The sequence below is a fragment of the Silene latifolia genome, chromosome X (assembly GCF_048544455.1).
Source record: "Silene latifolia isolate original U9 population chromosome X, ASM4854445v1, whole genome shotgun sequence".
NCBI lineage: Eukaryota > Viridiplantae > Streptophyta > Magnoliopsida > Caryophyllales > Caryophyllaceae > Silene > Silene latifolia.
The window spans coordinates 251,750,647-251,767,815 of NC_133537.1; the positions used below are offsets into that span (position 1 = coordinate 251,750,647).

The window sequence follows — 17,169 nt, forward strand, 5'->3', positions numbered from 1 at the left end:
TGTTGCTGTAGAGATCTTTCAATTACCACAGAGGGACCTATTGTGGATCGTTACTACACTAAAGGTTGCAAGGGTCGTGCTTCTGTCACTTCAAAGAAAAGATCTATGGTTTCAGCTTCTTTTTGCAAGTATACCTGCACTACTGTTACCGTTATGAGGATGAAGCGGAAGGATGTCCACTTTATTGAGTTTGACGCCCATTACCATCCATCGTTCAAGAAAAGTCGTCTTGTTTCTTCGATTAGAACTACATGTATCGTTTCTTCTCTTACTTGGGTATCAAGTAGATTTGGGGTTACTAATACCCCTTTGTTTGTACTTTAATGTAACCTATGTATTCCGTACTAGTTTTTATTTATAAAAATTTATCGTTGTCAAAAAAAAAAATAAAAAAAATCAGAATGCTGTATCACGTGTCCGTGTCCGTGCTACCTAGCCAACTTAGGGTGTAACTAGAATGTTGGGGGTTCTCCCGAGTCCCGGCTAAGAATGAGCCACATGCTGACACTCTCGAGAGAGACTTGGCCTACACCTTGAGTCGCCACGTATCACAACCTCCGCCCCTCTCTCTAATTTCAGTTTCATCAATTCTTACAACACAACAGTATTTCACAAGCTTCTCCTTCCTTCCCCATTCACTTTCCCTCTTTTCATTCATTGCTACCTAATTCCTTTTGATCATGTCTCGAATTATCCACTCTCGAATCTCTTTCTCCAAATTGCAGTAAGATTCTGTCCTTGTATTCTCGTTTTTCTTAATTTCTACTGCAATTCATATGATCATCGTTTTATTCGCGATTTCTGTTTTTGTAAATGCTTGCGATCTCCCTTGTTTTTAATTTGTGAAATCATATTGTGATTTCGATCTTTGTACATAATAATATGTAATTTTATTGCTGAAGTTATATATTCTTTTTTGTCATAATTCCTACGTTATTCTTTTCGTGATTGTTAGCGTTCCAACTGTTTGACGATATTCCTAAATGAACGTGTTTTATTTCGATGATACTGAGTTTTGGCATGTAAGAAAGAATGAATAAGTGGAATTGCATACCAGATACATCCATGTGGATATCATGTGTAACCTTTCTGCCCGAGTTCGCCATTCGCTGCAGTTTGTCACCCAATTTCAGTCGAGACGTAGTAATGTAGGCATAATGTAGACGTTTAGCAGTTAATGTTCCGGACTTTGAGTCAGTAAACATTTGGTGAGTTTAAAAGGATTATGTGGGAGTGCTACTTGGAAATAGTATTCTAGAATGTACCGAAGAGAAATATCGGTATTCTAGAATGTACCGAAGAGAATAATTAGGTATTATCGGAACGACGGCTATCGTCTAGGGTTTAGAGTATTAGGGTTAGCTTACTAGCTACTATAAATCTATTGTATTGTAATCACTAGAACCACAACAATCAATAATACACTCCCTTATTATCGTCTCCCTTCTATAATCTTAACATGGTATCAGAGCCTCTTTCTTGAGAGGACTCTTAAAATCGCTTCCGTCATCTTGCCGGTGGGCGAAAATTCATAACGCTCACCGGCGGAATTTACGATAGTCTTTATTGAAATCTTCTTTAAAAAAAAAAAAAACAAAAAAAAAAAGTCAATTCTTCTTAAATTTTTATGCGTGCTGTTTGGTTGAATGATTCACAAACCACATTCATGCCGTCATTTTGCTTTTGTTTAATAAATCAACCAAAACATCCTCATCAAACAGATTAAGCCTTGTGAAGAGGCGTGACAAAAAGGAGTAAAAAATTCTTCTCTTTTGAAATTTGATTGAACATCTTCAATTTCGTTTAAGGCGGTACAAAAAAAAAAAAAAAATAACTGGCGAGTTACGCATTTAATCTTGGAGTCCGAAAAACTTAACGTTCTCCAAATATTAAATTTGACGGATAATTTTCCGTTTTACTGAAATTTGTTTAGGTCCGATTAGTGTTCCTAACAAATCATTTGATATTCGACAAGTTCGAAAAGCTTAACGTTCTTGTTCGAAGAAATTTCTAGCGTGTTTTATGCTCGTTTATCTTGCCTACCTTGCGAAGACGAAGACTATTAATGAAGATGAAAAAAGATGAAGATTTGAATTTCTCTTTCTTATTTTGATTTTCTTTTGTGCAAACTCATGGAAATTTTAGCAAATTACCATGAGTTTGAGGGGGGATGTTGAGGAATATCGGTACATTCAGAGAATAATTAGGTATTATCGGAACGACGGCTATCGTCTAGGGTTTAGAGTATTAGGGTTAGCTTACTAGCTACTATAAATCTATTGTATTGTAATCACTAGAACCACAACAATCAATAATACACTCCCTTATTATCGTCTCCCTTCTATAATCTTAACATATTCAGTTTGTGATCTAATGTCAGAAATATCCCTAAAAGCTATGTAGATGCTCAGTATGTTACTATGATGATTCATTATACCTGTTTGCAGACCTGAAAGTATTAGAAGTGAACGACGTAATCATTACCGCATGACATGTGAGTTTAATACTTGTATGGAGAGCCACATGAAGTTGGTATGTGGTGACATGAAGCCTTCATTGTCATGCAAGTAGATATTTCTAGGATGAAACTGTGTACTGGTAGTTCTGGACTTTTGGGGTGTTCAAGCAGGATAAGTTAGGGAGGAACTGATCACCATTGATGATTTTGTAGGTTTCGAAGGTGATAATGGAAGTAATAAGGATGGTTTGTTCAAGTGATTTTGTGAAAGCTTAAACAATAATTATGCGAAATACGAATCCATTTTAATCATATTAGTTGTACTAGTTTTATACTGTTATCAATTTGATCATTGTTATACCTTAAATTTCTTTTGAAAAAGAAATCAAGCTAGGCTCATCTGTGAGGCTTATAGTGTTTTTGCATACTTTGGCGTGTTAAGTAAATTTGTCCAAATTTAATATTATCATTATGTTCTCTCCTTTTTTTTTTTTTTTTTTTTTTTTTGCGGGAGGGTGGGGTGGGGTTCTGTTCTCATTACTGGGAGAACAACTTAACTTTCCTGTGCCTTTGATATTCTTCTTTGATAAGCAAAAATAGCTGTAAATAGATACTCTGTATCTGATTGTGATTTTCTTGTTTGACTAGTACAATGGCTATGTCAAGAAACTTTAGATTTCTTTCAACGGAATCTACAACGGTTAATGGTTCAACTAAAGTAGAAGAAGCAGAGACAGTCCAAGTTCCTCCTTCCCCTTCTGAGAAGGTATCTTCTTCTGGCTTTCAGCTTTTTCATGTTCTTGAGCCTGCCTTACTCCAGTTATTTACTTGCTTACAGTTACTTCTATAGTTATGTACTTATATGTACTATAGTCATCCTGATGTAAATACATTCTGTTGGTTAAGCTGCTTGTTCTGGGAGGCAATGGATTTGTCGGTTCTCACATTTGCAAAGAAGCTTTAGATCATGGGATGCCAGTTGCTAGCCTAAGCAGGTACTGTTTTCTGCCCTAACTTAGATGCGAAAATAAATGATATATTTTTTAAGTGTGTCCATCTGTGTATTTACGTTCATGAGAAATCTTTATGGTGATCATTTTGTTTTGGTTGTGTAACCATTAAGAAATTAGCTTAGAAATTTGATGGTATTTTAAGTCTATTTGGTCGGAGGGAAAGTACTTCATGTAAAAAACTAATTTCAAAGAAAAATGTTTATTTAAGTGTCTAAAGTCTCCAGAATTATTTGGAATGTCTGGATCAGAACTTCTAACAACCAACGACTTAGGGTGTAAAAAACTAATTTCAAAGAAAAATGATTTATAATATTTGGCTTGTCCGGAAAAGAGATACTCCGACACGTCAAAGCACCGGCGTATCACGTGTCGATACGATACGATACGTAATACGACACGGGATATGTATCGGATACGCCAAAATAGGACACGACACGCGTACGGGGCAAAGGATGAGAAAACTTACCTATTTGCTCTCATGAAGCTCTTCAAGTATGGAGATCTTACCCTTCACCCAGATCTGGTTACATTGGTGGATGTTCTCAGGCTGGGAGGAGGGGAGGACCTCAAAAGGTTGATGCAGTATGAGTTTGAAGACGATATATCGCAAGAGAGAGAGAAGAAAAGAATGAAGATAGAGAAAGTATAGAGGGGAAAGTGAGTGAGGCGGCTGGTTAGGGTTTCATTTTTGAAAAAGAAGAGAGAGGAGGTAGTTGGACGACAGCTGTAAAGTAAATATCTATCAAATTGTAATATTTAATACTACTTTTAATCAAGTTGTAGTGTCACATCTTTACACTATTACCCCTTGTCACTTTTACGTATAAAATAAGACAGCTATGACATATATTTTTTAATAGTTATTTCCTAATTTATCAAAAATATATATATATATATATATATATATATATATATATATATATATATATAGAAGACGTGTCGTATCCGTGTCTATAAAATAGTCAAGATACTTCTTTGACCGTATCCCCGTATCTATCAAAATTCAAAATCACGTGTCGGATACTCCGATACGTATCGGATACGATACTTCTTCCCCGTGTCCGAGTAACGTAGGTCCGGAATAGCTGCAGGATGGAAGGTGTCGTGGTGCACCCTCGTGTTGTTTTGTTGCACATTAAGGAGTCTGTTTTATCTAGAGTTGTAACTAGACTGGTTCAAGTTAAGAATAGTATTGATAGCAGGTGGATTGCTCGAATTAGAAGTTAGCTTATTAAGCTTGTGAGCAGGGGGCGTCTTAAAATAAATGGAGGCCCGGTGCACCGAGAAAAAATGAGGCCCCAAATATGAATGCACAAGGGTATTATACTTCAATTTTTGTATTGAATTTAATCAATAAGGCTTATAAATTTGGATCCAAAATCGGAGGCCCGGTTCCTTCACCCGTGGTTGCACGGGGTGTGTGACGCCCCTGCTTGTGAGGTTGTATCTTAGCTTCTTCTTTAAATGCTAAGAGTGGGAGATGTAATATTTTTTCTGATCATCAATATATTCACATTTCACCTAAAAAAAAAAAAAAATAAACGACTTAGGGTGTAATATTTGTTCCTATTCAGGGAGGACTGGCATGTTGGATCTTTTGTAAGCATGAGAGTTGGGTGGACTGAAGGATATTTGTGATTAGGTTGGGATTTTTAAGATATGTGTAATAAATCTATTTATATTTAACCCGTTCATCGAACTTTCACTTTTTAGCATAGGATTGTTGATATAGATGTTCTATAGCAATTGAAGACTTTGTATATTTGGAAGGTCATTCTATAATTGGAGGCCATGGCCAGTAAATGTTAAGCCCAAAAAACATGAGGCTGAAACTGCAAAGTCCAGTAGTTTAGTTTTCTTTCATTATAACAAACAAAGAACTGAAGAATTTTCTAGTGTATTGGTTAAGACGGAGGTATCTTAGACATTAGGTAGGCCAAATGTTCGAATTCCTCATCCTTGTCATTTTTCTGTTCTGCCTCCTTAGACACCAAAAAACAAAAGGATAATTATTAAATAGGCTAGCTGTCAGATTCCATATTTTCTATGCCCCATTTTCTAAATCTCACCTTTTTATTAGTTTTGTAAGTTTAATTTTTAGAACGCCCACATTTTCTGAAAATTTCCTATAAAACTCCCACTAAAATACCCTTTCTTCCAAGAGAAGATGCAGTTTTTGACAACATCAATCATTAATGGTCTTTTTTCTACCAAAAGTTAGATTTGGGCAAAAGTGAAGATATTTTGTTTTAGATGTTTGTTAAAAGAATGTTTTTAGCAACTCAAAAAGGAGCTCTGGTGGGAGTTTTAGAAGAAATGTTCATACAGGCTGGGTGTTTAAAGAAAAATATATAAAAGGTGGGAGTTTTTGAAAACAAGGTGCATAAAATGTGGGTGAATTAACTCTTAATAATTGAATTATTACAAACCTGTACTGCTTTCGTGAGGTGAGTTCATAGATTAAATGATAGTTATGGGTAGACTTGGGAAATGAGTCATTTAAGCTGGGTATTGGTGGATTCGCTTGCGTCGACTCATTGTGGGTGTGTTAAACATTTTGGGTTTCGTGTTTGTTGTAAATATGTTATTAACACGTCATTTCGGGTAAATATGTTATTAACACTTTTCGTCAAGTCATTTCTAGTTGGTTCATTTTCGGATAGGAGCTACGAGTCACTTCGAGCCAAAACACTTCCAAGCTAGTTGTTAAAGGTCCTAATTTTTAAATGTTTGACTAAAGACGAGCATTTTGCAACACTACTTTTTAGAAGAGAGTGTATGACAATTGATCGTTTGTTCTAAAACACGAAGTAGATAATATTATGGGTGTTTGAGTCATTTCGGCTGTGGTTATGTTGGGTCAGGTGGTTTTGGATATGGTCATTTTGGGTCAAGATGACTTTAGAGTATAGCAAAGTTCGGGGTTGGTCTTGGTTAGGACGGGTCGCTACGAGTTTCGGATCATATTTACTTTGTGAAATTCAGGTCAATTTCGCGTCAGCCTTAATAGGTTGGATCCTTCTGCTCGGGTCAATTTTGCAAGGTCAAGTTATCTAGTTACGGGTTGATAGAGAGATGATTCTATACACACTTTTGTTGTTATGGTTTTCTTGTTACTTGTGGCCTCATGTTGACTTTTCGATTAGCGTCTCTTAAATCTGTAAGACAGCCTTGGAGGGAGGCATGAACTTTCTTAATTGTTTCCCTAGGCAGCTGTACAAATTAGTTACCAGCAATACAGTGTGGTCATTGGAAAAGTCAGAAGCATGACAATGACTGGTTGTATGAAATGTTTTCATTACTTTCTTTTTGTTTCTAGATCTGGAAGGCCATCCATCAATGAGTCTTGGGCTAATAGTGTGACCTGGCATCAAGGTTAGTTAATTTTTTAGTTTGTTGAATGATTGGAATAGCTGCAAGATTCTATGGTTGTCATCTTATGTGTCCCGCGTTTAATGCAGGGAACCTCTTTTCACCTGAAACATTTAAGGACGCGCTTGAGGGAGTGACTTCTGTTGTAAGCCTCCAGTATCGTCAATAGAGTCCTCACTATTCTTTGGCTTTGAAATATCAAAATTATTCACCAAACTGTCTGAACTTTCTTATTGTGTAGACATAATTAATATTACGAGGGAGCCTATTCGAAAATAGGCTCTTTATCCACCATAGGCTGATAGGAAATGGCACTTGAAGCATTGTGGTTATGTTGTTGTTCCTGCGGCTTTCTGCTGTTTTCTGCTGTTTGTTACCCTCACAGAGTCACAGTATATATAGAAGAGAAAAGGGAAGAAATGATTTCTCTGTCTCGTAAGAAAACTGGTTTTACATGTGAAGTGAACTTTGATCTACCGGTTGTATTAGTGTGGATCCTCATTATGTGGCTGTGGTGTTTCTTAGGATCAGTGAGACCTTGAATATCATATACATGTTTTTCAGATTACTTTTACCTCCATTGGCATACTGTAACTTAAGTATTTATTAACAACTTTAGTTGCAGAGATTGGATTCTTAATTGGACTTATGAAACTTTGCAGATATCCTGTGTTGGTGGTTTTGGGTCCAATTCAGTTATGTATAAGATCAATGGTACTGCAAATATGAATGCAATTAGAGCTGCTGCAGAGAAAGGTTCGCTGTTCTATTATTTTTTTTCTTCTCTTATCAAAGTGAAGTATATTGTCTTTAGTTCTGTATTATGCTAGCAGTTTGTCCCTCAGTTTGTAAACCTGCAGTTTCTTCGATATATGTTGTGACCAGACTTTTTTCACATCCGAAGACCAATTTTGTCAAAAAAATATCAGTAGCTCAAGGTGGATAGATAACTTTTTGCTTCAATTCTTGATCATGTGGGCGATGTGGCTGTGCTTGGGATGGAACATAGGGTATACTATTTAAGGCCATGGTGGATGGGACACTCTTCAGTCCTGCAGAGTTACTTATGAAAGCTCAGCCTAACTTAAAATCTTAGTTATATGGTTGTGCACTTGTGTGAGCAACATATTTGGAGCTAACCTATTGAATTGGATGACAAATTTCTCATACCATGTCATTCAAGTCTGCAAAGTTATGTCAGTTAATAACTTGTTACGATATTGGAGATAAGGGAGCGGAGATGGAAGCGAAGGACGTGAGGGGAGGGAGGTAAGAGGATGTTTCCATATTTGTATAAACTCAAAGAGAAGGGAAAGGGAAAGGGAGGAGAAAGTGAGTATTGAAAAGGAAGGGAGAAGTCTTCCAAGCATCAAATGCATTTTTTCTATGATAATTTTGCTTTGTGTTTTTTATTTCGTTTTTACAGATTTAAAATAACTCTATACTTCATGACGATGCTACAATCTGAGTATTTTGTTCCATCTTATAATATACATGGGCACTTGATTAGCCATGCAATCGAAGTCTAACATGCCACTATAGGTGTTATTGCTACACAATTGAGACTTGAACTGGACTCTTGTTTTGTCATTTGTAGCAGGATAGCTTCCACTCTGGTTGGATAACATAACCATTTGATCTACAGGTGTAAAGCGATTTGTTTACATCTCTGCTGCTGATTTTGGAGTGGTTAATTATCTACTACAAGGATATTACGAGGGGAAGGTAATGTCAACAGTCTATCGACATTGTCTAGAATTCAAGCTCATTTCATGTAGTCCTTTTATGCTATTTGTGTTTTTGAGCTTACTATACAGCATGGAATCCCTTCATTAATGACTGCCCTCTCTTTTTGGTGGGCTAAGGTTAATTCGACTTGCTACACTTCAAAAATTCTGTTTCCTGGGAGCTGTGTTCAGTTGAATTAACTAGCTATTTATTTCAATTGATGCTGTTTCCTCTGTTCTATTTTGTTTGTATACTTTTTTCAAAATCCCTCCACGTATTTTGAAAACGTATACAACCAAATGGAATTGAGGAAGTATTAGCCTTGGGTGGATTCCCTTGCTTTTTAATCCCTGATCTTGTACGGTAATCTTTGTCTAACTATTTTCTGAAGATGAGCGATATTGTATTTATCCTTAAGGGAGGGAGCACAGGTTTCAAAAATTCGCAACGACTAACATAACTTCAGAAAGCGAGCATAAGACAGCTTGAACAACCGGAAACTAACTTAAAGAAACGTGTAAGTCCAAAACCTACTGAAAAGCACTAACATGTTGATAATTCAGAGCCAACATAGAACTGAACTTGATGGACACCGTGAAGCTCAGGGCATATACAAATACAACCACCTAATAATCTGAATACAGTTCATAGATAGCCCCAGCACTCATCAACCTCTTCTTCAATTGCTTACCCATCTGTAACTTCAAAAACGATTTCATCTCCTGTTTATGACCTTGTAGCATTCAACCAATACACAGCTAATGCACTCAGCTACTGCTAAACTGAGGAAAAATTAGCAACAAAAACACAAGTGTTCGTCATTCATAATATGCATTTAGTGTCAGTGACTCAGTTTCTACTCATAACAGACATCTAACACTTCTTTGGACCTCTCCTTCGGAAATCATCATAGCACGCGGACTTTAGAGAACTTTTGTTCCCTATTAACAGTTGAGACGTCATTTGCAAACACAAGGAATGCAAGCCTCGTATTTAAACACTTTGGATGGAAACCTTCCTTTCTTTAAATCTTGTAACAGGTGAGAGAGTAAACCTCCTCAAATCTACAACTGGAGGAGAGATTGGAATAGTGGCTTGGTTTTGGGATAAATCTTCTTATCAAAACACTGTTTTGGGAGTCATAAGCTTTCTGAATATCCATCTTGATATTAGCTTGGTTTAGTAATTCTTTAACTTGCATCACAAAGCTATGGTGTTAAAGATTTTATGCACCTTGATGAACAATACCTGCTGCTTCCCAGCCAACTTTGCATCCTGTTTGCCAAGTTTTTAGTTATTGCCGATAAAGAACATTACATCATGCTTTTGCTTGGAAATTACTCATGTTAGAGCCTTAGAGGGTATAATTTTTTTTTTGAAACCAAGGAAATTACCATGGTACTGACTTGTTTCGACAGATGGGCTTGTACAAAATTTCATCACAGCGACAGAGCCTCACAGAGACCAATAATAATGCATGTTTTATTAACCAATAGAGGCTTATTACCCAATAATTACTCATGTTAGAGGAATTTGTTTTGGTCTTATCAACCACTCTTTCTGAACGAATTTGTCATCAATTTCCAATAGAGGCTTATATACCCCCTCATTAATTCTTCTTTTTTGAATTTCCTTTTTTCCTTTCATGGGAGGTTTGTTCGGTACTATTCTTTTATCAAAGCAGGTTATTTAAGACTGATCAATACTTTTGGTGTTATCTTGTGGCATTAAGCATATATTCTTAAAATTAATTTAGGATCTTTTCAATCCAAGACCCTGACTTCATAGAACAAAAATTTAACCTTTTTCTGGTGACTATATAATTAAGCCTTTACATTTTGTTTCTGTTTGTTTTTGCCATGCCATCTATTGCACCCAAATCATTGTGATACCATCTTAATTATACAGCCTTGTCGATGTTAAATTATCATTGATTTTGTTTTGTTTTTCTTTATTTGTTCTTTTTGTTGTAGTTTCAGTTATGAAGGACCCTAATGCTCTTTCATAGATGTCAAGAATCCTATTGCCTTCCGCATTTTGTTTGTAGATATGCTATGTGCATAATGATTGTAGCAAATGTGGAATATCTTTCTTACTGAAGGTTTTACTTCTGGTTTTTTTCCCCAATTTGATTACAGAGAGCAGCAGAAACAGAGCTGTTGACAAAATTTCCATATGGTGGTTAGTTTTTATGAACCTTTCCCTGCGCTTCTTAGTGCCATTTTGCGAAGGCCAACAGCATAACAAAGTTGAAATCTTATTACATGAATATTCCATTATTTACCCAAGAATGAAGTGGAAAAGGGTTTTGAACCGAAAAGTGCCTAAACTTTAGCTTCTACTATTATGAATATGTAGCTGTAACAGCTGTTATAGTGATCTTCACAGACTACAGTACTACACAAACTGTTAAGGCAGCTCATCAATCAATCTGACTACTTGTGTGTCAGGTGTCATACTGAGGCCTGGATTTATCCACGGAACACGTCAAGTTGGCAGCATGAAGGTCCCATTAGGTGTTATTGGATCACCTTTGGAAATGGTACATAAGCTTCCATTGTTTGCATAAACTTGTTTTTCCGGGTTTTTTTGGTACATCGTTTTCTTTGCTACACTCAGCAGTTGCTCCATAATCGGCTTGGGTCAGTGTCGCGACCTGCCATGCTTGTGTTGGTCTTGAGATTATGTGATGAAGCCTGAATCGTATTCATTTCCAGATGATTTTCTCAGCTATCTCCGTATAAAACCTGTATTATTATTTAGATGTATTATTGTTGCGATGCTGATAAAGTGAATCTGTTGCAGGTATTCCAATACACAAAGCCACTGACCCAGATTCCGCTGGTTGGTCCGTTGTTCACCCCGCCTGTTAGTGTAACAGCAGTGGCTAAAGTTGCTGTCAGAGCCGCAACTGACCCAGTATTTCCACCAGGCATCGTTGACGTTAATGGAATATTACGCTACAGTGGGCAAAAGAAAAAGTAGGATTAGATATGCGAACTTGAGCGCATGTGTTTTTGGACATCTTATGGTGGTCTCAAATCCCAGAGCAATAAAGAACAGTTTGAGCATTGTTTCAACTATTCTGCAACGTTGCAGTGATATGAACTGAATCTTTGAGCTTCCTTAATCATCATCATCTTGAGGCTTGTTGACCTTAGGTTATGGTCATAGCATCTCGCACTTGGATTCAGTGACGGGATATATTATATATATGTTGATGGAACTGAATTGTATTGATAATAGGCGACTCATGTTTAGGAAACAGTATTGATCGAAAATTCATTAATCTATCAGCTGAGGTGAAAAGAGCGAGTCATAGGCAGGCTTCTTTATTATTTGCCCAATAACGATATTATATCACCAGTACAAGGGTACAACAATAGGAGGTATGCAATCCATCTAGTGAACTTGGAACACTATGGTGGTGTGCTACTCTGCCTCACAAATCACAATGCTACTCCATGTCCTGAGCATTGTCACCATGACTCCTTTTTCGGTCTCCAGCAGACTTCTAGGCACTTCCTCTAATACAACTTGTCGAGCACATCATGCTTAGAGCATCTGCAAAGGTGGGGAGATGGCTCCCCATATCTCTCCCCTCAAATGGGGAGCCTCATTAATGCACATATTTCCCCTTAATTAGAGGCTCCACCTTTTATAGAGGAGGTCCCCAAAAAAAATATAAGGATAATTTGTGTTCTTTTGGGGAGATTTCCATATATTTGGGTGTGAATTAATATTGTTGGGGAACCCCATTGTTGCATAGATGTAAATATAAATTGGGGAGGGTTAATGCAAAAGTCAGTAGAAAATGAGGTGGACAAATAAGAAAATGAAAGAGAAAATATGAGGAGCATCACCTTTGCAGATGCTCTTATAGAACCAAAAAACGAAAGACTAGTCACAAGTTGAATGAAATTTTAGGAAACTAGTTGCTGATAGAGGGAATAGTTGAATAATTTATAAACTATTTTTTTTTGGCAATATAGAATAAATAGCTTACAGTGCGTTTTTGCCTAATTTGTGAGCTATTCTACTGATTCCAGAGAATACCCCATTACACAATGGAGAAACGTGAATACATATGTAGAAGAAATGATAATGATAATAAAACCACTCAATCAAGTACAAGTCATGGCCAACAAAAGGAGTGATAAAGACCCTGAAGTATTGAGCATTGTGCATTATAGGCACATAGTTGACACAAAAATAGAGTAGCTGTAGAGTAGATTTTTCGTACAAAAGCATTGCTTTGTCTTTTGGTTATTATCCAACTTTTCAACTGTATATGTACTTCACTTGTACACATTCAATTCACTTATTCAATTCACAACAAAATAATATACTCAGAACAATGCTCAAATCCTTAATTATGTTATTAAACGCAACATGATATCAGAGCCTCAGGAATAAAGAGACTGATAACCATACAAGGAGAGCATTTACTAAATCTCAAACAATTTCGTATTTGGATTGTCTATTTAAGAAGCAGTGAAGATCATCACTGAATCCTCACTTCCTATCTCAAACAAACCTATCTTATCTAAATGGCCTCATAAAATCCATTCCACAACTCAGAAAACACCAACACAGTGACACAAACTGCACAAATCTCCTCAAACATACCATTCACCATGGATCCTACAGATCCACTTTATCTGCATCCAGCTGAGAGTACTCACCCAGTTATGGTGGATACAAAGCTGTCCGGCATTGAAAATTATCTTGAATGGAATAGACAAATGGAGATTGCAATTTGTTCCAAAAGAAAGCTTGGATTTTTGACTGGAGTGGTGAAGAGACCATCAAAGGATCCTCTCAGAGAAGCAGCCCGGGGTACATGTAACTGTCTTCTCATCGGCTGGATCATGCACAATGTGGAGCAGCCCATCAAGAGATTTGTTATGTATACCAAAACTGCCAAAGAAATCTGGGACTACCTGCAAAAACAATTTTCTGTGAGTAATGGAGCCAGAAAGTTCATGCTGAACAGGGAGCTTGATGAGCTTTCACAAGGGGACAAGTTCATCTATGAATATTTTACAGAGTTTAGAATCCTCTGGCAGCATCTTGAAATAATGTCAGATTGGCCACCAGTTACTCAAGTAACTCCTGAGGTCAATGTTTGGCTAGATGCTCAAATTAAGGAACAAGATGAAAGGAAGTTGTTCCAGTTTTTAAATTGCTTGAACCCACCTTACTCCACTATGAGGAGCAATGTGCTCATAATGTCACCACTTCCAACTGTGGAAGAAGCAGCTGCCATCTTTCAACATGAGGAAGCTCAAAGGAAGAACTACAGGGCTCCTGGTACAACAGAAGCAGATAACTCAGCTTTCTTTGCTGGTCAGAAGGAGGCAGATGGAGATCCTAAGTGTCCAGCTTGCAACATAAAGGGACATGCTAGGGCCCAATGTTGGAAGATCACTGGATACCCAGCTGACCACCCTGCTTCCAAGAAATACCCTGAAAATCTCAAGAGTACAAGCTGAGGCATGGACATCTGGGTTCAAGTCACTCTACCTCTCACAATTTGGTTTCATGTTCAAGAAGATTCAAGTCAGGATCTCACAAAGGGAAACACAACAACTATCCCAGACATGGGAAGGCTGTTAATGCTATAATGAGAGATGGTTCTGGTGATATGAGAGGCACCATCACCTTAACTACCCAACAATTTGAATAGTTAATGAGCAACAACAAGGGAAAAGGAGCTAGCAACTATCCTGAGACTAAGGATGAAATGGAAGTGAAATTTTCAAGTATGGCAGGTATGACCTGTATGAATGCTTCTAGTTTCTCTCATGATTGGATCATAGACTCTGGAGCCTCAGACCATATGATTTCAAACTTGAACATGCTTGAAAATAAAAGAGAACTAAGAAACAAACCAAAAATAAATTGACCTAATGGAGAAACTACCACTGTTTCTCATATAGGGTCATACAAATTTAATAATGGCTTGACACTGAACACAGTATTATTTGTCCCTGCTTTTATACACAACTTGTTATTTGTTCACAAACTGACAAGAGAAGAGAAATGCTATGTGGTATTTTATGAAAATTTTTGTGTGATACAGGACTCACAAACAAGGAAGATTAGGTGACTTGGAAAAGAAAACAAGGGGGTCTATTATCTACTAAATAATGTTGTTAGTGTTGACCCTAAGTTAGTTAATGTTTCCATCAGGTTGAATGAACCTGTCTTATGTAATGCTAGTACTACTGTTTTATCTCCTGGTAGTGGACAATGTTCAGGTGACATAGTTTTCAACTCTTATAATGCACCTGAATACATATGTACTATTTTGCCAACTTCTAATGATAAAATGCATGATGTTTGGCACTTGAGGTTGGGACATGCCACAGATAACAAATTAACACACATAGCAAGCATACCAAAGTCACAAAGATCACATACTAAAAGTGTGTGTATCACCTGCTCCATGGCCAAACAAATCAGATTACCATTTTCTATCAGGACACACAAAGCTGCTGAATTGTTTGATCTAGTATACATAGATGTATGGGGACCTTATAGGAAGGAAACCAGGACCAAACACAGATACTTCCTAACTCTTGTTGATGACCATTCCAGGGTCACTTGGGTGTATCTCATGAAAAATAAATCAGAAGTTGCCCCTCTGCTTGTCCAATTTTATGAATTTATTAAAAATCAATTTAGAAGAACTATTAAAATTCTTAGATCAGATAATGCACTTGAAATTACAGAAGGGGACAACAAGAAATACATATTATCCAAAGGCATATGGCAACAAACTAGTTGTGTTGACACACCACAGCAAAATGGGGCGGTTGAAAGGAAGCATAAGCACCTTCTTGAAATCAGCAGGGCACTCAAGTTTAGCTCTGGCTTGCCATTCTGGGGTGATTGTGTGCTCACTGCAGCCTATATCATTAACAGATTACCCACTGAAGTGCTGAAAAATAAAACACCCTATGACATTCTGTTTCAGAGAACTCCTCAGTATGATCAGATGCGAGTGTTTGAATGCCTGGTCATGGTACACAATCCAAGCAGAGAGAAGGATAATTTCCAAGCCAGGAGCATACCTTGTGTCTTCTTGGGTTACCCTTTATCTCAAAAAGGACATAGAGTATATGACATAGTTAAAAAGGCAGTGTTTGTTTCCAGGGATGTGATGTTCTTTGAAAATGTTTTCCCTTATAAAATCAACAACTTCTCTCAATTTCTTCCCTCACTCCAAGCAGCAGCTCCTCCACCATCCATCTCACCACCTGCAAATGACATATCTACTCTCATTGAACCTGATGTTCCAGCATCAGTCACTCCTGATCCACTGACTCATACTGATCAGGTGGAGATGTCCCAAGACCCTGCACCCTCTCTTGAGAGAGTTGATCCTCCTAAACCACACATCATTGTGGGAAATAATCTGTATACTTCCCTTTAACATGAAGGATTATAACGATTTAACAAAGATGATCTAAGGTCATAAAATAAAATACATAAACAAAAGTAAAAGGATTTAGAATTAACCTCAGGTCCTAGCAAAATTGGCCTAAGAACAATATCAAAATTGATATTCGCCAATTAGTTGCACCCAAGACGATCTGAGATATACCCTTTGATTATGCTAGAAATCAATCTAAAATTTTCTGTAAAATTTAATTGTCTTTGTGTTCTTGTGATGAGAAAGAGGAGGCAAGGTCAAGAAAAAGCATTAGGTTAGAAATAATTCTCTACCTTTCTTTTTATACAGACCGAAACTTGGAGTCAATTAGGAAAAGGAAAACCTTCCCTAATTTCGGCCAAGTGAACCGAAATAAGGAGTATTTTTCTCCTTATTTTGGTCTTTCCAAAAATATATAAAGTGTGTTAAATTGTCATCTAGTGAGGATCGAACCCATGACCTCTTGGCTTGTGTACCCTCACTATTACCACTATGACACATTCAACTTGTTGATATTAAATACAACTGATTATATTTAACTACGAATTAACAGATTAATTCGTCCAAACTAACCTTATATATATAATTTAAATATAACTTATTATATTTAATTTACGAATTGACAGTTAATTCGTCTCAACTTAATATTATTTAATTTTCATTAAATAATTATCTCATCAACACATTGACTAACTTTTTAGTCATTTTGGGCATCAATGTAATTATATTTCTATAACCACATTTCTCAAACACGTCCTATAGGTGTGACCTTTAGGGACCAGTTGATCACCGCCATCTGTATGATAATAACGTCAAACTTTCTAGCAAGCCAACCGTTATTAGGTAAACGTTAATCAACTGATTAAATATACGAAGTATACCCTTGTGAACCTGTAAGAGATTTACAAATGTTATCACACTAATTTGTGGAGGACACAAGCTCCAACAAACTCCCACTTGTCCTCACAAGTGTATGTGCAATAACCGATTCTCATATCCTTTAAAATTTCTCCCACTCAATGTAAAACAATTTGCAAATCCGAATTCACAAAGGTCGTATTTTATAAGCGATCAATATCAAGAGTGGTTTCCCCGACTAGAGAGTAACTTAAGTGATAAACGAATCATCATTCGAGCATGGCCATGCATTTGAGTTA

General features: G+C 36.9%; 2 protein-coding genes across 2 annotated transcripts; both read left to right on the forward strand.

The window, feature by feature from the left end:
* The first annotated feature begins 528 nt into the window (after window positions 1–528).
* LOC141623906 (uncharacterized protein At1g32220, chloroplastic-like) lies at window positions 529–11,880 on the forward strand. The gene is made up of 10 exons (XM_074440055.1): window positions 529–724; window positions 3,107–3,224; window positions 3,365–3,453; window positions 6,791–6,846; window positions 6,933–6,988; window positions 7,506–7,599; window positions 8,489–8,568; window positions 10,710–10,752; window positions 11,022–11,113; window positions 11,377–11,880. Exons 1-10 carry the CDS (start codon window positions 681–683, stop codon window positions 11,554–11,556), a joined length of 852 nt encoding a protein of 283 aa, XP_074296156.1. The 5' UTR covers window positions 529–680; the 3' UTR covers window positions 11,557–11,880.
* Window positions 11,881–13,208: 1,328 nt separating this feature from the next.
* LOC141619931 (uncharacterized) lies at window positions 13,209–14,066 on the forward strand. Its single transcript, XM_074436936.1, has one exon. The coding sequence runs from the start codon at window positions 13,209–13,211 to the stop codon at window positions 14,064–14,066; it is 858 nt and encodes a 285-aa protein (XP_074293037.1).
* The last annotated feature ends 3,103 nt before the right edge of the window (window positions 14,067–17,169 follow it).